This window comes from Neovison vison, chromosome 5 (assembly GCF_020171115.1).
Source record: "Neovison vison isolate M4711 chromosome 5, ASM_NN_V1, whole genome shotgun sequence".
Taxonomy (NCBI): Eukaryota; Metazoa; Chordata; class Mammalia; order Carnivora; family Mustelidae; genus Neogale; species Neogale vison.
Genome location: NC_058095.1, coordinates 60,042,774 through 60,064,974, shown reverse-complemented (window position 1 = coordinate 60,064,974; position 22,201 = coordinate 60,042,774). Strand labels below are relative to the sequence as shown.

At 44.8% G+C, this 22,201-nt stretch overlaps 1 protein-coding gene across 5 annotated transcripts in view; it reads left to right on the top strand.

Moving 5' to 3' along the window:
- The first annotated feature begins 831 nt into the window (after nucleotides 1-831).
- The window catches only part of ZNF18 (zinc finger protein 18), a 29,438-nt gene continuing 8,068 nt past the window's right edge, over nucleotides 832-22,201 (top strand). For 2 of the 5 annotated variants that reach the window (XM_044249125.1, XM_044249121.1), the window contains exons 1-4: nucleotides 832-902; nucleotides 14,383-14,886; nucleotides 16,096-16,285; nucleotides 16,721-16,812. In XM_044249125.1, the coding sequence (XP_044105060.1) occupies nucleotides 14,500-14,886; nucleotides 16,096-16,285; nucleotides 16,721-16,812 (669 nt within the window). In that variant the 5' untranslated portion in view covers nucleotides 832-902; nucleotides 14,383-14,499. Of the gene's footprint in view, nucleotides 903-11,164; nucleotides 11,188-13,807; nucleotides 13,886-14,325; nucleotides 14,887-16,095; nucleotides 16,286-16,720; nucleotides 16,813-22,201 lie in introns of those variants that run through there. The other 3 variants (XM_044249122.1, XM_044249124.1, XM_044249123.1) reach the window with 3 other exon arrangements.

The following is a 22,201-nucleotide window of genomic DNA, read 5'->3' as shown; positions in this document are numbered from 1 at the left end:
TCTAAACGTGGGCCAGGGCAGCGCATCACCCTGCAACCGTTCCTGAATGCCACCCCAGTTTGACAATTGCCCCAAACTGAACCCACACGCGATACACATAGGAGTCCGGGCTCACACATCTGGACCCGATACTTTTATCAACGCTGCTTTGTATCACGAAACGACTGCTGCGGCGGAGTGCGGCAGGGACGGGGAAGAGAGACAGAGGTGGAGAGTGGAGAGAGGGGGCGGTGTCAGAGAGAGGAGGCAAACCACAGCGCTTCGTGACTTCTGGCCTGCGGGAAAGGGAAGGAGGAGGGGACCGAGGAGGAATCATATGTTGAAGCAGAGAGTCTGGGGGAGGCAGAAGGAGGGAGACAGACAGAAGGACGGATGGGAGGCGACAGGTTAGCTAGCACCTGGCCACATTCCAACACGGGGAAGTGGAGAGAGAGCGTCCAGGAGCTGGAGCAGCAGGACGGGGAGAGGTCGGGATGAATCAAATGCCGCAGGGAGGCCGAAGGCGGGGGTGGGGCAGGGTACGGTGGGAATGGAGTGGGGGGGAGGGGCAGAGAGCAGAGGCCCCGCCTGAGCGTCTGGGCTCCTGGCAGAGTCGCAAAGATGTGGAGCCGGCACAGGGTCTGGGACGGACAAGGGAATGATCTTGGTGGACCGTCGCAGCGCTTGGAGACCAGCGAGACAGCAAACGCACCAACCTGGAATGAATGACCCAAGCGCCGCAGAGGGCGACCGGGAGCGGCCTGGGAGCCCCGAGGACGCAGGAGGGGCGGGGCGACTCGGGCGGCCAATGGGAGCCCTCGCCCCAGCATAGGCCACGCCCCTTCGCGTCAGCACCGGCGCCGGCGGCGCGCGCAGTCGCCCGCCTCCCGGAAGTGCGCCTGGAGTCGGCGTCGCGGGCCGAGGTGAGCGCGCGCGGGCTGGGCGGGCCTGGCTGCGGCCACCCGGGGTCGGGCCTGGCGCCTCCTGTCTCGGCGCCGGGCTCGGTGGGGCCTCCGGGAGCGGCGGCTGCGCCGGCGGACGCGCGCCTGATGGTCTCGGAGGGCGAGGGGACGCGGCGGGTGCGGGGCAGGGGTGGCGGGGCCGAGGGGCTGTGGGGTAGTGGAGACGCCGCTGCCGCCCCCCATTTAGCGGGCTCTAAGCGCCGGACTCCTCGGCCGCGCCCCTGGACCCGCACCGAAACCGGGCCGTTTCCTCTGCCTTCCCCCGGGGGCTGGAAGAGAGGGGCCCCGCGTGGGCCGATGCCCGGAGCCTCTCTCTCTGGGTTGTTTTGGGCGCTGGGCAGCGAGAGTGGAGGATACCTGGGTGGGGAGTGCTGCCTCGGCCTCCGGGATGCCACATTCCAGTAGCCCTCCAGCCTCAGGGCGTTTGTGAAAGCCCCCAAACCCGCTCCCCAGCCCCAAGTCCCCCAGCGTTGGCAGCTCTCCTCCCCAAAAGACAGGCCTTGCCTGGAGCTTCGTGGGTTCCAAATCGGCCGCCCCTTGTGAGCCTCTCGAGGTTCCTAATCAGTCAACTCTGATAGTTGCCTTGCAGGGGGTTTGCGAGGATTAGAAATGGCATGAACAGGGCCTGATAAGGAGCTGATGCATAGTGTTGGGGGAAAAATTACTCGTATGCTCGTTAAAGACGGCGAGGCAGCGTTTGTTCAGGGGGGCTGCTGCAATGCGGTTTTGCAGGAGAGCTACCGGGCTGCACCCTGCAACAAGGAGGAATGGAGAATTAAACAGCCAAGGAGCCCCGGTGCGGGGGCGGGAGGGAGGGGTCCGCGGATGGAAAATGACTAAGAGGAAGCATCCGGGACAAAGGGAACTCTGGCTGACATCGACTTGACTGGAGTTTTGCAGAAGTCAGGGCTGGTGATAGGGAATTTGTTCAGGTGTCGGGACCGATCAGACACCATGATTGATGGAGAATTTGACCAGCTATCGGAGATGAGGGACTTTCCCTCTAAACAGGACTCAGCGAGGTTCTTGCGGGACTAAAAGGGTCAAGGACAGACTGAAAGGCCAGGCCTTGTCAAAAAGAGGACTCCCTTGACTTGACTGAAGTTTGCTTCAGGAACGAGTGTTTGTCGGTATGAGGTACACAGCAAAGGGCTACTAGTATGCATAGATATGGTAGGCATACTTACCTAAGGGTACATTTTAAGTTCACGCTGATTTGTTACAGTTTGAATAACAACTATACATGTGGGATTACTTGAAACATTTTTCGTAACAGGAGCAGATACTCATGAAGTCATTGGAATAGAAACTGTACCCTCCATAATTTAATCTGGAATAATTGAGGCATTTTTTTCTTAGCCTTTTTTAGGATATAATTACTAAAATCAGATTTAAATATTTTATAAGATTTATAATTTCCCCTAAATGTTATCTGTACTGCTATCTTCATTCAGGAACCAAATAAATTTGAATGAGTCCACCCATCAGTCTCTTGCCATCTGAAATCTTTCTACTTGTTATTTGAAACTCGGGAGCCAAATAGCTTTAGGTAATGAAGGATGCTTGTATATTTATTCAGTATTTATTTAATATTTTTGTGTTTATTTGTTAGATTTTTATTTACTTATCTTAGAGCATGAGTGGGAGGGAAAGAAAGGGAAAGAAAACCCAAGAAGACCCCACACTGAGTGGTTGGAGCCAGACCCCCGGATCTTGACCTGAGCGGAAACCAAGAGTAGGCTGCCCAATCAAGTTTGCCACCCAGGCACCCCATTCATTCATTCATTCATTCATTCATTTATTTTTTTAAGTAGGCCCCATGCCCAGGGATGCAGGGCCTGAATTCACAAACCTGAGATAAAGGGTGGGACACTTGACTGACTGAACCACCCAGGTGCCCCTTATTTAGTATTTTAACATATTCAAAACTACATTTTTTTCTCTAGAGCTTTAGCCGTTACCTATACATTTTGATACTGTGTTTTCACTATCATTCAGTATGAAAACATTTTAATTTTGGGGGTGCCTGGGTGGTTCAGTCAGTTAAGTGTCTGCCATCTGCTCAGGTTGGGATCCTGGGGTCTGGGGATGGAGCTCCAAGTCTGGCTTCTTGCTGGTGGTAGGTAGGGTGGGCAGGGGGTGGGCAGCCTGGTTCTCCCCCTCCCTTTTCATATCCCCCTATTGCTCTCCTTGTTTGTGTGCCTTCTCTCTCTTCCGCTGTGTCAAATAAATAAATAAAAATCTTTAAAAAAGAAAAGAAAACATTTTAATGTCCATTGTGATTTTTTCCTTTGGCCATAGGTTATATTAGTTAATAATTTCTGTATGTTGGCATTTTCTAAGTATCTTTGTTACTGGTTTCTAATTTCATTGCACTGTGGTGCAATTGAGATTCCAGTCTTTTCTTCTTTATGCATGTAGTGAATGTTTCATATGAACTTGAACTCAAAATGAATGTGTATTCTGCAGTTGTCAAGTCTGAATGGCCATTAGATTGCGTTGGTTTATAATACTCAGATTTTCTGTAGCCTTACTGTTTTTGTTTGTTTGTTTGTTTGTTTTGGTCTTTGCTTTCTATCAGCTATGAGGATTTGTCCCTTTAGACTTGATATTAGGTGCATATACATATTGGGTTTTGGATTCTAAATGATTAGACTCATCATAATGATATGTTCTTCTTTTTCTTTATTTCTTGAAGTCTCTTTGTCAGATCCTAATATAACCATACCAGCTTTTGTATGCTTGCTGTTTGCATAGGATGTCTTTTCCCCCATTGTTTTATTTCCAAACTTTTGTGTCTTTATGTATTAAGTATCTCTATTGTAGGCACTCTGGTTAGGTCTTACTTTTCTAAGTCTGGTAATCTTATAATTCAGATGTTTAGTCCATTTACATTTAATGTGATTACCAATACAGTTGTGTGTTAGTGGACCATACTCTTTTTTTCCTGTTGATCTTTCTGGTTTTTATTCTCTTGATCTTACTGTATTCCGAGATAGTATTTTTAAGGATTCCTTTATTAGCTTTTTAAGCCGCACTTCTTCGTATAATATTTTTACAGCTACCAGGATGTATCTTTATCAGAGTTTAACATATTAGAGTTTAATATTTATACCACTTTATCCTAAACAATTTACATTTCTCATTCCTGCCTCTTATTTAACACCTTTACACTTCCAGTTTGTCACCTGACATTTAGGTGTCACTTCCCACTTCCTATTCCTTCCTCATTTAACAACTCATAAGTGTAATTACCTGATTGATACCATTTACTCACTCCTTTGTGCTGTTTTCATATCTTTAACTTCTACTTATGTTCTATGTACATGCTGTTGTTATTTTTGATTTTAACAGTGAGTTGCCTTTTAAGGAATTTAGAAGAAGTGAAAGCATAGTATTTCTATATTTATACACTATATATTTACCGTTTTTGGAGATCTTCATATCTTTCTGTAGGTCTGTGTTTCCCTTCAACTGGAAAGGTGTCCTTTAACATTTCTTATAGTACAAATCCCTGTAGAGGGGTGCCTGAGTGGCTCACTCAGTGAAGCGCCGGCCTTCAGCTCAGGTCATCTTGGGGTCCTGGGATAGAGCCCCAAGTTGGGCTCCCTGCTTAGTGGGGGGCCTACTTCTCCTCCCCATGTGCACCCCCTACCCCCATGCTCGCTATCTCTTTTTCAAATGAATAAATAAAATCTTTAAAAAAAAAATCACTGGTGAAAAATTCTCCAAGCTTATTTTTCTGAAAAAAGTATTTTTTTAAAAATTAAAATGGGAGTTAACATACAATGTTCTATTAGTTCCAGGTTTACAACATACTAATTGGACAATTCTGTACATTACTCCGTGTTCACTTCAATAACTAGTTGTCTTCACCATACATTGTTAAAACATTATTTATATTCCTGTGGTGTGTTTTTCACCTGTGATTTGCTTGTATATACTGTATAACTTGTTATAACTGAAAGTTTGTATCTCTTAATCCCCTTTATTTTGCTCATAACCCGCACCCCCCTCCCCTTTGGCAAACATTTATATTTAAGAGTCTGGCTTTTGTTGTTTATTCTTTTTTTTTTTAATATTCTACAAATAAGTGAAATCATAAGGTATTTTTCTTTCTCTGTCAGACTTATTTCACTTAGCCCAGTGTCCTCTGGGCCCATCCATGTTGTCAGAAATGGTTAAGATTTCATTCTTTTCTGTGCCTGAGTAATATTTCATCGTATATGTACACAGTATCTTTATCCATTCATCTATCAATGGACACTTGGTTTGCTTCCATATCTTGGCTGTTGTAAATGCTGCAGTAAACATAGGGGTGCATTTATCTTTTCGAATTAGTGTTTTTGTTTTCTTTGTATAAATACCAGTAGTGAAGTTACTGGCTCATATGGTATTTCTACTACTTTTAAAAATTTGTTTTAAATTATAAATTTTAATTTAAAAAAATTTTTTATTTATTGATTTGAGAGAGAGCAAGTGAGAGAGAGAGAGAGAGAGAGAGAGGACAAGAGATTACAAGCCAGGGGAAGGAGTAGAGGGAGAAGCAGACTCCTTGCTGGGCAGGGAGCCTGACATGGGGCTTCATCCCAGGACCCTGGAATTGTGACCTGAGCCGAAGGCAGACTTAACTGACTAAGCCGTCCAGGTTCCCCAGTATTTCTACTTCTTAATTTTTTCTGTTTTCCACAATGGTTGCACCATTTTACATTCCCCCAACAGTGCACAAGGGTGCCCTTCTCTCTACATCCTTGCCAACACTTGTTATTTCTTGTGTTTTTTTTTATATTAACCATTGTGAGGTATCATTGTGGTTTTGATTTGCATTTTCCTGGTGATTAATAATGAGAGCATTTCTTCTGTATCTCTTGGCCATCTGTAGGTCTTTGGAAAATTTTCTGTTCAGGTTTTCTGACCATTTTTTAATTGAATTGGTGTTTTTTTTTTTTTTTTTTTTTGGTGTTGAGTTGTAGAAGTTCTTTGTATATTTGGATAGTAATCCCTTATTGGTTATATCACTTATGCATTTCTTTTTCCATTCACTAAGTTGCCTTTTTGTTTTTTTTTTTTTTAAAAGATTTTATTTATTTATTTATTAGAGAAGGGGGGGGGAGAGCAAGCACAGGCAGACAGAATGGCAGGCAAAGGGAGAGGGAGAAGCAGGCTCCCTGCCAAGCAAGGAGCCCGATGTGGGACTCGATCCCAGGATGCTGGGATCATGACCTGAGCCGAAGGCAGCTGCTTAACCAACTGAGCCACCCAGGCATCCCTGCCTTTTTGTTTTGTGGGTGGTTTCCTTTGCTGTGAAAAAGCTTTTTATTTTGGGGTAGTCCCAATGGCTTATTTTTGGTTTTGTTTCCCTTGCCTGAGAAGACATACCTATAAATACGTTGCTAAGGGCAGTGCCCCAAGATTTTACTGCCTGTGTTTTCATTTAGGAGTCTTATGGTTTCAGGTCTCACTTTTAGGTCTTTAATCTATTTTCAATTAAATTCTGTGTATATTCTAAGAAAGTGGTCCAGTTTTGGGTACCTGGGTGGCTCAGTCGGTTAAGCGTCTGCCTTTGGCTCTGGTTGTGATCCCAGGGTCCTGGGATGGAGCCCTGCATCAGCAGGGAGTCTGTTTCTCTCTCTCTCCCTCTCTGCCCCTCTCCCCTGCTCATGCTCTCTCTCTCTCTCTGTCAGATAAATAAGATCATAAAAAAAATGTGGTCCAGTTTCCTTCTTTTGTATGTAACTGTCCAGTTTTCTCAGCATCATATATTGAAAAGAAGCTTTTCCCCATTGTATATTCTTGCCTCTTTTGTTGTAGATTAATTGACCATATGGGTGTGGGTTTATTTCTAGGCTCTCTATCCTGTTCTGTTGATCCATGTGTTTGTTTTTACGCCAATATGGTACTATCTTAATTGCCTTAGCTTTGTAGTTTATCTTGAAATCCTGGAGCAGAGATACCTCTAGCTTTGTTCTTTCTCAAGACTGCTTTGGCTATTGTCCCTTGTGGTTCCATACAAATTTTAGGATTATTTTATTTATTTATTTATTTTTAAAGATTTTATTTATTTATTTGACAGAGAGAGATCACAAGTAGGCAGAGAGGCAGGCAGAGAGAGAGGGGAGGAAGCAGGCTCCCTGCTGAGCAGAGAGCCCGATGTGGGCTCCCAGGACCCTGAGATCATGACCTGAGCCGAAGGCAGTGGCTTTACCCACCGAGCCACCCAAGCGCCCCAGTATTATTTAGTTCTGTGGAAAATACTATTGTATATTGATAGGGATTGCATTGAATCTGTAGGTTGCTTTGTGTAGTCTGGGCTTCTTAAAAATACTAATTCTTTTAGTCCACGAGTGTGCTGTATCTTTCCATTTCTTGTGTTGTCTTCAGTTTCTTTCAATAATGTCTTACAGTGTTTTGTTTTGTTTTGTTTTAAGATTTCATTTATTTATTTGACAGACAGAGATAACAAGTAGGGAGAGGCAGGCAGGGGGATGGGGAGGCATTCTCCTTGCTGAGCAGAGAGCCTGATACGGGGCTCGATCCCAGGACCTGAGATCATGACCTGAGCTGAAGGCAGAAGCTTAACGCACTGAACCACCCAGGCGCCCCTGTCTTTTATAGTTTCCAGAGTGTAAGTCTTTCACTTCTTTGGTTAAAGTTATTCCTAGCTATTTTTTTTTTTTTTTTAACGTGCAGTTGTAAATGGGATTGTTTTCTTAATTTCTCTTTCTGCTATTTCTTTATTAGTGTATGAAAACACAGCGGTTTTCTGTATGTTAATTTTGTATCCTGCAACTTTACTGAATTCATTTTTCAGTTCTGATAGTTTTTTGATGGAGACTTTAGGGCTTTTTATGTATATCATCATGTCATCTGCAGGTAGTGACAGTTTTACTTCTTCCTTACCAGTTTGAATGCTTTTTTTTTTTTTTTTTTTTTTTAAGATTTTCTTTATTTATTTGACCGAGATCACAAGCAGGCAGAGAGAGGGGGTGCTGGAACCAGGCTCCCCGCTGAGCAGAGAGCCCAATGTGGGACTCCATCCCAGGACCCTGAGATCATGACCTGAGCCGAAGGCAGAGGCTTAACCCACTGAGCCACCCAGGTGCCCTTGAATGCTTTTTATTCTTTTTTCTTGTCTGATTGGTACAGCTAAGATTTCCAGTATTGATGTTGAATAAAAGGGGTGAGTGGACATCCTTGTCTTACTCCTGATCTCAGAGGAAAAGCTTTTAGTTTTTCTCCACTGAGTATGATGTTAGATGCAGGCTTTTAATATATGTCTTTTTTTTTTTTTTTAAGGTATGTTCCCTCTAAGTCTACTTTGTTGAGAGTTTTTATCATGAATATATGTATTTTGTCAAATGTTTTTTCTGCATCTATTGAGTTGATCATATGGGTTTTTTCCCCTTGTTAAATGTGATGTGTTAGTGTTTTATGACTATTGAACCACTTGATTGAAGTGAATGATTTTTTTTCCCCAATTTATTTATTTTCGGAAAAACAGTATTCATTATTTTTTCACCACATCCAGTGCTCCATGCAAGCTGTGCCCTCTATAATACCCACCACCTGGTACCCCAACCTCCCACCCCCCCGCCACTTCAAACCCCTCAGATTGTTTTTCAGAGTCCATAGTCTCTCATGGTTCATCTCCCCTTCCAATTTACCCAAAAGCACATACCCTCCCCAATGTCCATAACCCTACCCCCCTTCTCCCAACCCCCCTCCCCCCAGCAACCCACAGTTTGTTTCGTGAGATTAAGAGTCACTTATGGTTTGTCTCCCTCCCTATCCCATCTTGTTTCATGGATTCTTCTCCTACCCACTTAAGCCCCCATGTTGCATCACCACTTCCTCATATCAGGGAGATCATATGATAGTTGTCTTTCTCCGCTTGACTTATTTCGCTAAGCATGATATGCTCTAGTTCCATCCATGTTGTCGCAAATGGCAAGATTTCGTTTCTTTTGATGGCTGCATAGTATTCCATTGTGTATATATACCACATCTTCTTGATCCATTCATCTGTTGATGGACATCTAGGTTCTTTCCATAGTTTGGCTATTGTGGACATTGCTGCTATAAACATTCAGGTGCACGTGCCCCTTTGGATCACTACGTTTGAATCTTTAGGGTAAATTCCCAATAGTGCAATTGCTGGGTCATAGGGCAGTTCTATTTTCAACATTTTGAGGAACCTCCATGCTGTTTTCCAGAGTGGTTGCACCAGCTTGCATTCCCACCAACAGTGTAGGAGGGTTCCCCTTTCTCCGCATCCTTGCCAGCATCTCTCATTTCCTGACTTGTTGATTTTAGCCAAGATTGAAGTGAATGATTTTTTAATATATTGTTGAATTTGGTTTGCAAATGTTTTGTTGAGGTTTTTTACATCTGTGTTCATGAGAGATAATGACCTATAGTTTTCTTTTTTTGTAGTGTCTCTGTCTGATTTTGGTATTAGGATAGTACTGGCCTTGTAGAATTAATGGAAGTTTTCCTTGTTTCCATTTTTTGGAATAGTTTGAGAAGAATAGTTATCAACTCTACTTTTTTTTTTTTTTAAAAGATTTTATTTATTTATTTATTTGACAGACAGAGATCACAAGTAGGCAGAGAGGCAAGGCAGAGAGAGAGGAGGAAGCAGGCTCCCTGTAGAGCAGAGAGCCACATGTGGGGCTCGATCCCAGGACCCTGGGATCATGACCTGAGCCGAAGGCAGAGACTTTAACCCACTAAGCCACCCAGGCGCCCTTCAACTCTACTTTAATGTTTACTAGAATTTGCCTGTGAAGCCATTTTGTCCTGGACTTTTGTTTGTTGGGAGTGTTTTGATTACTAATTCATTTTCATTACTAGTAACTGGTTCATTCAAATTTTCTAGTTCTGAATTAGTTTTGGAAGGTTTTATGTTTGTAGAATTTATCCATTTTTTTTCTGCGTTGTCCAGTTTGTTGGTATATACTGTTTCATAATATTCTTCAGTAATCTTTTGTGTTTCTGTGAATTCAGTTGTTACTTTTTTCCTTTCATTTCTAATTTTACCTATTTGAGCCCCCCCTTTCTTGTTTATGAATCTGGCTAGAGGTTTATAAATTTTTAAAAAATATTTATTTATTTTACAGAGAGTGTGCACAAGTGCTTGTGGGAGGAGGGACAGAGGGAGATGATCTCCAATAAACTCCCTACTGAGTGAAGGCAGTTTAATGACTGAGCCACCCAGGCACCTCTGGATTTTTTTTCTTGTAATTGATTTCTAGTTTAATACTGTTGTGGTTGGAGAAGATGCAGGATATGATAACAGTTTTTTAAATTTATTGAGACTTGTTTTGTGGCCTAACATGTGATACGCCCTGGAGAATGTTCCAAGTACTCTTGAAAAGAATGTATCCTGCTGTTTCTGAATGGAATGTTCTGGAATGTTCTTTATATTAATCTCTTAGTTCTGTCTGGTCTAGTATGTTATTCAAAGCCAGTTTCTTTGTTGATTTTCTGGATGATGTCTCCATTGATGTAAATAGGGTGTTAAAGTCCCTTATTATTGTGGCATGACTGTCAGTTTCTTCCTTTATATCTGTTAATATTTGCTTTATGTATTTATCTCCTGTGTTGGGCATATGAATATTTACAGTTGTTACGTCCTCTTCTTGTATTGATCCCTTTATCATTATATAGTGCCCTTCTCTGTCTTTTTGTTACAGTCTTTGTTTTAAAGTCTATTTTATCTGATATAATTATTGCTACCCTGGCTTTTTTTTTTTTTAAGATTTTATTTATTAGATAGAGTGCACGTGCGCTCGTGCAAGCACTGTCAGAGGGGAGGGGCAGAGGGAGAAGCAGACTCTCTGCTGGGTAGGGAGCCGGAAGCAGAATTCGATCCCAGGACCCGGAATTGTAACCCGACCTGAAGGCAGATACTTAACTTACTGAGACACCCAGGTGTCCTACCCTGGCTTTTTTTTTTTTTTCCTTCACTCTATTTGCATGGTGTATGTTTTTCATCCCTTCACTTTCAGTCTGTATGTGTCTTTAGGTCTGAAGTGACCTCTTATAGGCAGCATATTGGTAAGTCTTTCTTTCTTTTTTTTTTTAATTTTATTTATTTATTTGACACAGAGGGAGACAGCAAGGGAGGGAACACAAGCACGGGGAATGGGAGCCAGAGAAGCAGGCCTCCCGTAGAGCAAGTATCCCAGGACCCTGGGATCATGACCGGAGCTGAAGGCAAACACTTAACCACTGAGCCACCCAGGTGCCCCATTAAATTTTTCTTCATTCAGTTTCCTTATGTCTTTTGATTGGAACATTTAGACCATTTAAGGCATAGTTGATAGTTATGTATTTGTTGCTATTTTGTTATTTTCTTATTATTTTGTAGTTCTCTTGCTCTCTTCCCTTTTGGTTTGATAGCTTTCTTTAGTGTTTGCTTGGATTCCTGACTCTTTATCTTTTGTGTATCTATTACAGGTTTTTGATTTGTGGTAACTACTGGTTTTATATGTAATGTGTATAGCAGTCTCTGTTTAGTTGATGGTTGCTTAAGTTTGAAGATCCTAAGTAGGCAGAGAAGCAGGCAGAGCGAGAGAGGGGGAAGCAGGCTCCCCGCTGAGCAGAGAGCCCAATGCAGGGCTTGATCCCAGGACCCCGAGATCATGACCTGAGCCAAAGGCAGAAGCTTAACCCATTGAGCCACCCAGGTGCCCCTGAACACTTTTTTTTTTAAAGAGTAGACTCCACACCCAGCATGGGGTCCAGCACAGGGCTGGAACTCAAGACCTTGACCTGAGATCAAGAGTCTGATGCTTAACTGACTGAGCCACCCAGATGCCCCAATTTTGAACACATTCTAAAAGCGGATGTCTTTATTTTAATTCTGATTTTTGAAAGATGTTTTTACTGGGTCTGGAAATCCAGGTTGATGGTTCTTTTTCTAGAATTTGCATTTGGTTCTTTTTGTAATTTCTATTTCTCTGTACAAAGTCCCTATCTCTTCTCTCATTATGACTATATTTTTCTTACAGTCCTTGGACCATCTTTGGGTTGGCTTCTCTTTCATATTTTCCCTTTTCTTAAAAAATTTTTATTTATTTGACAGAGAGGGAGCATGTGCGTGAGTAGGGGGAGTGGCAGGCAGAGGGAGAGGGAGAAGCAGGCTCCCTGCAGAGCAGGGAGAGCCCGATGTGGGTCTTGATTCCAGGACCCTGGGATCAGGACCTGAACTGAAGGCAGTTGCTTAACGAACTGAGCCACCCAGGTGCTCTTTTCATGTTTTTAAATGTCCTATAATTTTGGGTTACATCTTGATATTGTGGGTGGCACATTGTAGATGCTAAGGGTTCTGTGACCTTCCTCTGAGGAGTATTGAGTTTTGTTCTAGCAGGCAGTTGAGCTACTCACTGATCACCTTTGACTCGAATTAGCTTGTTTTTTTTTTTTTTTTTTTTTTTTAAGATTTTTATTTATTTATTTGACACAGAGAGAGGAAGAGCGTGTATAAGCAGGGGGAGCAGCAGAGAGGGAGAAGCAGGCTTTCCACTGAGCAGGGAGCCGGATGTGGGGCCCGATCCCAGGACCCCAGGGTCATGACCTGAGCTGAAGGCAGATGCCCAACTGACTGAGCCACCCAGGTGCCCCGAATTAGCTTGGTTTCATATCTTGTTAGGACAGATCTCTGGAAAGCCCACAGTGGATCCTGAGGCCTCCTGACTTGATCAGACTAGACCAGTAGACTGGGTTTCCTCTGCGGATCTATTTTGAGGCTTTGCTTTAGGCTCTACTAGGGCAGGTTTAGAGTAGGTCTTATTCTAGGATATGGTCTGTACTCCTAACATGCCGCCTTTCTGGTATCTCAAGATGCTTTGGATATTAGTGAGGTCTGTCCATTCTCGGTGGTCAAAACTGATACCTCTCATCACTGACTGGCATTTTGTATTTCTTTTGCTGCTAACCCTGTAGCAACAGCTCTCTGTTAAACCTCGCATAAAGAGGGAGCAGCAGCTTTGTTTATTTATTTACCATGTATTTATTTATTTTAGAGAGAGAGTGTGGGAGCGAGTCGGGGATGGAGAACAGAGGGAGAAGGAAAGAGAATCCCAAGCAGATTCCATGCTGAACAAAGAGCCTGACGCCGGGCTCGATCTTGTGACCCTGAGATCATGACTTGAGCTGAAACCAGGAGTCAGATGCTTAACTACAGAGCTACCCAGGTGCCCCAGAAAAAGCAGTTTTTATTTTTTCTTTGTATTATTTTTTTAAAATTTAATTTCAGTTAATGAACATCTAGTGTATTATTAGATTCAGAGGTAGAGTTTAGTGATTCCTCAGTTGTATGTAACACCCAGTGCTCCTTACATCACGTCACCCAGTTACCCCATCCCCCCAGGCCCCAGAAAGCAACTTTTTTTTTTTTAAAGATTTTATTTATTTATTTGACAGACAGAGATCACAAGTAGGCAGAGAAGCAGGCAGATAGAGAGGAAGGGAAGCAGGCCCCCTGCTGAGCAGAGAGCCCGATGTGGGACTTGATCCCAGGACCCTGAGATCATGACCTGAGCCGAAGGCAGTGGCTTAACCCACTGAGCCACCCAGGCGCCCCCAGAAAGCAACTTTTAAAAAGCTGGAGTGTTATGCTGATCTCTGATTAAGCCAGACAGATGAAGTGATTGGGTGTGTTTGCGTGTTCATTTTGTTTTTATTGTTGTGGTTAGCATTACGGAGAAATGATGACCCGTAGCTCTTTAATAACATTCCAGGAGTGACCCAATGAGCCAACATTAGGATCTTATGCAAGAAAGTTAACTTGAAATAGTATGTGATTCTTAAAACATTTCTGAATACTAACTGTGTCATTTAATATTTCTCTCTTCCCTTAGTTACTGTCTTCTACATTTTTATACCAGTCGCTCTAAAGGAGTGCTCACTTAGTTCAAGGCCAAAGGAATGTTTCTGAGGTAGTCATTGTTTGTTCTATGTCTCCTTTAAGCCCAGGTTTGAAAATTTCAGCTCTGACAGGTTTTCCTAAATTCCCAAATAGTCCGGTTTTCCATGTGGCACTCAAAAGAGGTCACCTAGAAATTTCATTGCATCTTTTGGGGGAAAATCACTTTGTTTTCTTCATCTTCCTATTTATTACAGAAGCATCAGATTACTTCAACATTAGCCTTTATTTCTAGGGCTTTGATGTCTTCATTTAGCTTTACTTTGTAGTCTGCAGACATACCGATGCAGATAAGGAAGGGTGCAGAAGAGCCGTTGGCTTGGAAACCTCTAGTGAAAATGGTTCACATGGTGCATTTCGTTTTTCTACCTGGTTTGCACGTTTGAAGACTGGGAGGGAACGTTGTCAAATGCTCAGGCTGGTGATGCCAGGTTAGAGAGTATTAATGATTTGCTTGGTGGGGCATGTGCCTTCTTTCTCACCGATTATATATCCCTCTCCTCTGCCCAGCCCTGGCTCTCACTCCCTCTTTAGCGACCCTGTGAAAGCCTCAGTGAAGACCCTGTCGTCCTGGCGACAGCTCCGCCCGGAAGACACTTCATCTCAGAGGACTTGCCAAGCCAGAGGATGCCCGTGGACCTGGGGCACGCCCTGGTCCCACCGCCGCCCCTGGCGAAGGCCGAGGATGCCCCGTTCTCTGGACCAGCTGCTGGCCCTCGAGGGGAGCTCTCTAACCCCGAGACCGCTCGCCAGCTCTTCAGGCAGTTCCGTTACCAGGTGATGTCTGGGCCCCACGAGACACTGAGACAGCTGCGGAAGCTCTGTTTCCAGTGGCTGCGGCCAGAGGTTCACACGAAGGAGCAGATCCTAGAGATCCTCATGTTGGAGCAGTTCCTGACCATCCTGCCCGGGGAGATCCAGATGTGGGTGCGGAAACAGCGCCCCGGCAGTGGGGAGGAGGCGGTGACCCTTGTGGAGAGCTTGAAGGGAGACCCGCAGAGACTGTGGCAGTGGGTAAGCAGAGGGTGGGAGCTGCCAGGGATGCACGGGGCTTCTCTGGGGCCCCTACCGGGTATGTTGTCCTGTTTCTGACCCTCAGCTGTGGGGGTGGTTTTCCGCATTAACAATCAGTTCTCCAGTTCAGTGATGCCAGCGAGGTGTCTTACGGTTCAGTTAGATCTGACACTGATACTCGAGGGTGGGCAGACCCAGTGGGATAAGGGTTGGTCTCACCAGCCTGCTCCCACTTCAGACACCAAGCGTGAGTCAGCCAGGCCAGCTGTATTTAGACTGATGGCCTGTAGGTGTGGAGGTTCCCACCGCCGCCTCCTCAGGTTTGTTAATTTCCCAACATGTCTCCAAGGAGGAGGTTTCCCTGGTGTCTCTGGGCCATCCTCCCAGCCCTTCTGTGTGGCCAGCTCAGGAGCTCCCTGAACCCATCGTTCAGGGGATTTTGGGGAGCTTTCTTTACTTAGGCATGATAATCATTGGCCGTTGTTGATTGAACATCTCCAGCCTGTCTCTCTTTCTCAGGGGCAGAGGGTTGGGGCTGTGGGTTCAGTCCTCTGGTCACCTGGTAGGTTCCTATGGTGACCAGCCTCCATCCTGAGGCTGTCTGGGGGCCCACCGAGTGTCACCTTCTTAGCATAAACTCAGGAATGGTTGAAAGGGGCTCATGATGAATAAAAAGGTTGCTCCTATCACTCCTGTTGTTTCGGCAGTTCCAAGAGTTTTAGGAACTCTGCCAGGAACCTGGGACAAAGACGAATTACATATTTCTTACTATACCACATCAGTATCTCCCCATATCTCCCCTAATTCTAAGACTGGATGAACACTTTCTCGTCCTTAAAAATAGAAGATAAAGTCTCTTGTCCCATCCCATCTTTATACAAAAGTGTTTGAGAAGTTGTTCAAAGGATACCTGAGTTTTAATTGGTGGAGACTATCCAGTAGAAACACATCACTACTAGCACGTTCAGGGTCTCCCAGGCCCAATTCAGGCCTCAGCTCTTGGCCCCTCTCAGGATGTTTTCCGCACAGGTTCCTACTGGTCTAAACAGAGAAGTTGGTTTTCTCTTCCCCTACTCCATGTCCCAAATGACTGCCTTATTATCTGTTATAGAGCTTTAGCTTTGTTTCTATGTTTTTAGAGTTTCTTTGTTTCTTTCTGAGAACCCCTCAGTCTAGATCTTTCGGTAATTAGTAATATGTGGTCTCTAGATCAGCATCCAGGTTCTAGGACAGGAAATCTTGTCAGAGAAGATGGAATCTGCAAGCTGCCAGGTGGGGGAAGTGGAGCGCCATCTTGAAATGGGGCCTCAGGAGCTGAGGCTTCAGGACTCACCCTGCAGGCCTCTGGAGCCTCCAAGCCAGACCGTGAAAGAGGAGTCTGACATGGAACAAGAATTAGGTGAGAAGCAGTTCAGTTACTCGTGATGGTGTGTGATGCTTTCTTGGGGAGTTTTGGGGATTGTGGTTAGTGGGCCTCAGAGTGAGTTGCAAATGAGGGGCTTCTCAGATGAGGGTATCTCTGGAAAGTTTGGAACAGGGTGGATCTACTGAATCACTCTGATTTGGAGATTCAGTCTGTGAATCTCCTTTGTGACTGGGCCAGACCATTTGAATGTAGGTTCTGAGGAAAGGGGAAGGAAGGAAGGGGAAAATACAGGTGAGGCTGCTTGCAAGGCTTGGGGAGTTGGAGTTTTTAGGGAGGTAAACATGAATCTTGACATCATGGATGGTGGGACATGCATTAGTTCTCATTTGTGACAGTTTTTAATCCATGCCCTCCGAGGAGCAGATTGCAATGACCTTTGATCTTCAAACTTTCTGTTTCTCCCTTCAGCGATGACTGCTGCCCCATGTCCCACCCCACCAGAGGAAAGGCTCATCAGAGACCAGGACTTCGGAGCCTCCTTTCTCCAAGCAGCACCCCCGGTGAGCTGACTTCCCTGCCTCTCTCACCCCAGAGCCGGGCTTGAGGGTGTCAGCAGTCAGGAGGGTGGAAAGGGGACATTTTCTCAGAAGCAGAGGGGAAAGGACAACAAGAACGATACACATGGAATGAAACCCAAGTCTCAGCATTTCCCTCGAGGCAGAATGTTTAGCAGTTATCTTGATAATGGAATCTGGGTCCTGGAAGAAGTGGCCCTCTTGTTTCTCCCTTTTCCTATTCCTTGGGTTATGCTGAGAAAAGGCTCTGCTTCATATCCTGGTCTAGGCCTTGCCCATAGGAGTCAGTCTGAGATTTTGAATGCTTCTATTTAATGTGGGACAGGTGGCCTCCCCCAGCTTTATGGAGGCGTAATTGACAAACAGCAAACTGCAGTTACTTCAAGTGTATAGTTTGGTAAGTTTTTGACATGTACACACATTGTGAAACCATGACCACAGTCAGGATGATAAACAGACTTGTTATGCCCAAAGGTTTCCTTTTGCCCTTTTGTGATCCGTCCCTCCTGTTCCCCACACTCCCCCAGTCCTGAGATCCCGAGGCCACCACTGAGCTGCTTTCTGTCACCGTACGTTGGTTGGCATTTTCTAGAATTGTATGTAAAATGGAATCGTGCCATCTGGACTCTTCCCTTTGTTTTTTTGCGTGTAAGTTTTCTTCTTTAATATTTTCTCAGTGGTTTTTAACAGTTGGACTATGATGGACCTGAGGGTCATTTTCTTCATGTCTCTTATAGTTGGGATTCTTTGGCAATCTTGGATCTGTGGACTTATGGTTTACAACAAATTTGGAAGAATTTTGGCCAGTATTTCTTCAACTGTTTTGTGTCTCCCTTCCTTCTCCACTTCTTTGTAGACTTTGAGAATAACACCTATGGGGTGTATAGAATGACAACATGACATATGTTAGATCTCTTGAGTTGTCCCAGAGCTTACTGATGCTCTTCTCTCTTTAAAAAAAAAAAATCTGTTTTGGGGCGCCTGGATAGCTCAGTGGATTAACTCTGCCTTTGGCTCAGGTCATGATCCCGGGGTGCTGGGATCGGGCCCCACATCGGGCTCTCTGCTCAGGAGGGAGCCTGCTTCCCTCTCTTTCTCTGCTTGCCTCTCTGCCTACTTGAGATCTCTGTCTGTCATGTAAATTTAAAAAAAAAAAATCTGTATTATTTTGGATAGTTTCTGTTTATGTGTCTTCAGGCTCACCAATCCTCTCTTCCACAAAGTCTAATCTAATCCACTGTTAATTCCATCCCATGTAGTTTTCTCTAGAAGTTTCAATTGGGGCTTTATTATATTTTTTATGTCTGTACTTAACATGTTGGGTCTTTCCTACACCGCCCTGAACATGTCGGATGTGGCTCTGCCATCTGTGTCAATGTCCTTGTCTACTACTCTATGACCTGTGTCATTTCTGAGTCACTTCTGATGGATCGATTGATCTCATTTTGAGGTGTTTTCCTGCTCTTTTGTGTGCCCAACAACCTTTGACTGGATGTCGGACATTGTGAATTTTGCCTTTCTGGGTGCTGGGTGTTATGACATTCCTCTAAATGTTGTTGAATTTTGCTCTGGCATGTGGTTGAGTTACTGGGACGTAATTTGTGTTACGTCACCAGAGAAGTCTTTAGTCTGGGCTTATACTTTTCCCACTACCAGCAATACCTTTTCATATATTCTTCCTGATGCTGCCTGATGTACAAGGTTTCCACTCTGGCTGGTAGAAAATAACTGTTTCCAGCACCATCCAAGCTCTGTTTCCTCTGCTTCTTTTGGGGGATCCTTCCCAGACTTATGGGGAACTCTGTATGCATCTCTGGAGCTCTCTCTCTTTTCAGCTCCCCACTCTGGTCTTTTGTCTTGGTAACTGTAACTGCCCTCACCACCCCAAATTCTGAGCTCCTTCTGCCAGCTCAAGGGGGAGGAGGCTGTCTGCCTCTACCTGGCACCCCCACCTCTGCTTCCTGGGCTGCTCTCTCCAGGCAGCAAGTTTGGCCAATGCAGGGCTCCCTCCCCTCATTCGTTTCCTCACTTTCAGGGATCTCTGCTCTGCTCTGCCTGGCATATGATGTCTGTGAACCATTGTGTCACACACTGTGTCCTCTTTTCAGTTGTTGCTGGCGGGAAGGTAAATCTGGCCTCTGTTATTCCATCTTGGCTGTGAGCAAGTTTGGGAACAGGTTTATTTTGAACACGTAGTTAAATTAACAACTCAGAAAAGTTGGTTTGATTAAAAATAAGGTTTTTCGGGACGCCTGGGTGGCGCAGTTGGTTAAACGACTGCCTCCGGCTCAGGGCGTGATCCTGGAGTCCCGGGATCGAGTCCCACATCAGGCTCCCAGCTCCATGGGGAGTCTGCTTCTCCCTCTGACCTTCTCCTCGCTCATGCTCTCTCTCACTGTCTCTCTCTCTCAAATTAAAAAAAAAAAAAAAAAATAAGGTTTTTCTGGAACCTGTACATCTTTTTTTTTTTTTTTTTAAAGATTTTATTTATTTATTTGACAGGCAGAGATCACAAGTAGGCTGAGAGGCAGGCAGAGAGAGAGGAGAAAGCAGGCTCCCTGCAGAGCAGAGTGCCCGATGCGGGGCTCGATCCCAGGACCCTGGGACCATGACCTGAGCCAAAGGCAGAGGCCTTAACCCACTGAGCCACCCAGGCGCCCCTGGTACCTGTACATCTTGATCAAAGCATTGTTTCAGACCATGGGGGAACCCTTCTTGGATTTGCCTCTGGGGTACTTGGAGCGAAGGTCAAGGTAGGGAAGCCAGTAGGTGGAGCTTGGTGTGATGCTCAGGCCAGGTGTGAGCCTCAGCTTTCCCAGGCTCGGAGATACAGAAACCAGATCTGCTTCACACAGTTTACCCTGGGGAGAGGCCCAGACTTTTTTAGTGACTCAGGGATACTTGTCTTCCTACTTTCCAGAGACCTAGAAAGCAAATTTTTAGGCAGGAGGTTTCATATTGACAACGATTTGGGTATTCTGTGAGACATTTCAAGGAGACATGGAGGATTATTGTTGCCTCTGTAGTTAGTACAGAGTATGTGTATGAAAGGTCTGTAACAATTTCTTAACATACTTGAACCGGTAGAGTTAAGCATTAACAGTACATAAGGTAACAACACGAACCATGACTTGGTTTGGATAGCTCAAATCAGAAGACTAAAAATGTTCAGCAACACTGTGTGTGTGTGTGTGTGTGTGTGTGTGTGTGTGTATTTCCCTACATTGCAGATAACTGATAGCCACTCAGCCCAAACAAAAGTCACTCTTGTCCAATCCCAGCATCCCTGCTCCAACCTCTAACTTCTAACAAAGCTCCCAACAAAAGCCATTTGCATTAAAAGGACCTTGATATTTAATGGATGCTTTGTGAAGGGAGGGAGATATTAAAATAGATGTAATCATTCCCTCTGCTGTCTTTTACAGGTTGGGAGATTCGTGAGTAATGCCAGAATAATGAGGTAGCCTGCCTGCACAGTGGTCCTTCGTTGTTAGGCATGGTGACTGAGTTTAGAGCCTCACACAGGTTCAGTCCTGTGTCTTCCGGCTTCTGGAAAGGAGCCCTGTGTGTGGAACTCTGCGCTAGTCCGTTGTGCAGTGTCTCCTGGAACCACAAGGTGGTGCTGTCTCCACACAGAAAGATTACTTTTTTATCGGAGTCCACCTTTCTGTCCTGGAGTAGGAATTGAGATTTTATATTTTCTCTGTTTATAAAAATGAGGAAGAGGTAAGACGGGTACAGGTGTGTCTTGCCTGTTAGAGTCAGGGCTTGCTTCACGCACCCCCAGCTTCCTGGCAGTTCCTTGAGTGAGTGTGTGGCTTCATGTGGAGATACACTGTTTAGAGCCCTCCTGAAGCATCTTTTCTGAATTTTGAATGAGCTGATTGTGGCTCTTGGGGATTTTGGGGGCTGCACTCTCTGTTGACTTGTACTCTCCTTGGGGGCTCCCATTTTGGTGACCATAGAACCGGCCATGTGTCCAGCAGGCTGGGCAGCCGAGCAGTCTCGCCCGTGCTTGGCCACCAGAGCAAGGGTCTGTGTCTTCTGATAGGGAAGGTCAAAGGGTCCCATATTCAGCAAACTGGTTATTTGCTCAAGTTGGCTCTTATCTGTGGGCTGTTAAGGTAGCTTCACTCACAGATCATGAAAATAAGCTCACAACTCTATGAATTCCTTTATATTATTATTATTAAAATACAAATTAAAAATGTGGTTATAGTGACACCTGGATGGCTCAGTCTGTTAAGTGGCTGCTTTTGGCTCAGGTCATGATCTTGGAGTCCTGGGATCGAGTCCCGCATTGGGCTTTCTGCTCAGCAGGGAACCTACTTCTCCCTCTGCCTGCTGCACTCCCTGAGGCAGGCAGAGAGAGAGGAGGAAGCAGGCTCCCTGCAGAACAGAGAGCCTGATGCGGGACTCGATCCCAGGACCCTGGGATCATGACCTGAGCCAAAGGCAGAGGCTTAACCCACTGAGCCACCCAGGCGCCCTCACATTTTTATCTTAAAAAAAGAAAAAAAAAAATCCAACTTGTCTTTTGCTTTTTAAAATTTTCACTTAGTATCTGCTCATTGCAGACTCTTGGTATCTTCGTTCTTTTTCAGGTCTTCGCTTCCCTTTTGTGTGCTGTGGGGCAAGACTTGATTTAAGACTGAGAAGGGCTTCCCTGAGTATACCTGTTCATAGGAAGATCTCATTTTCTTATTCGTCCTCCTCATTTTTGCCCCCCGTAGCTAGCAGTTTGTGATAATAATGGATGGCTATCGGCTTTGAGGTCCCTGAAAGTGTACAGGACCCCTTAATTCTCAAACTCTTGGTGGAGAGTCTGGGAGACCAAGTATCCCATAGACCACGTGTAAGATAATAACGGTAATAAATGTATTACTTCCTGAGGAGTTATTTGCCAAGGGCTTTGTTTCTCCTGGACAATATACATGGAGTGCCCTCTCTACCCTGGGCATTGTCGTGGGGATGGAGAAAGCAGAGTAGCTCTGGTAGCTCATGTGCTAGGAGGGGCAGGTCTTAGAGACTTGTGCGTGCGTGTGTGTGTGTGTGTATGTGTGCACACACAGATGTGTAAGCATTTGACAAACAGCTGAATGCTGTGAATGAAGACTACAACATGCTGTGAAAACAAGTGATGCCTTACTTGTTAGCTTTTGTGTTTCATGCTCTAATCAAGTAAGGATGGAGATGCAAAGGTTATGTGACTTAGGTTCACACAGGAGGCCCCTGTGTCTGACTCCAAGGGCTGTGTTGTTCATGAATCCCACCTCTGTACAGACCGAGTCTCTAACAGTCAGCTCCTTGGGGGCAAGATTAGAATTTGAATTCACGGGAGACCCCAGTTAGGCAGACTTCCCAGTTTTGAGCC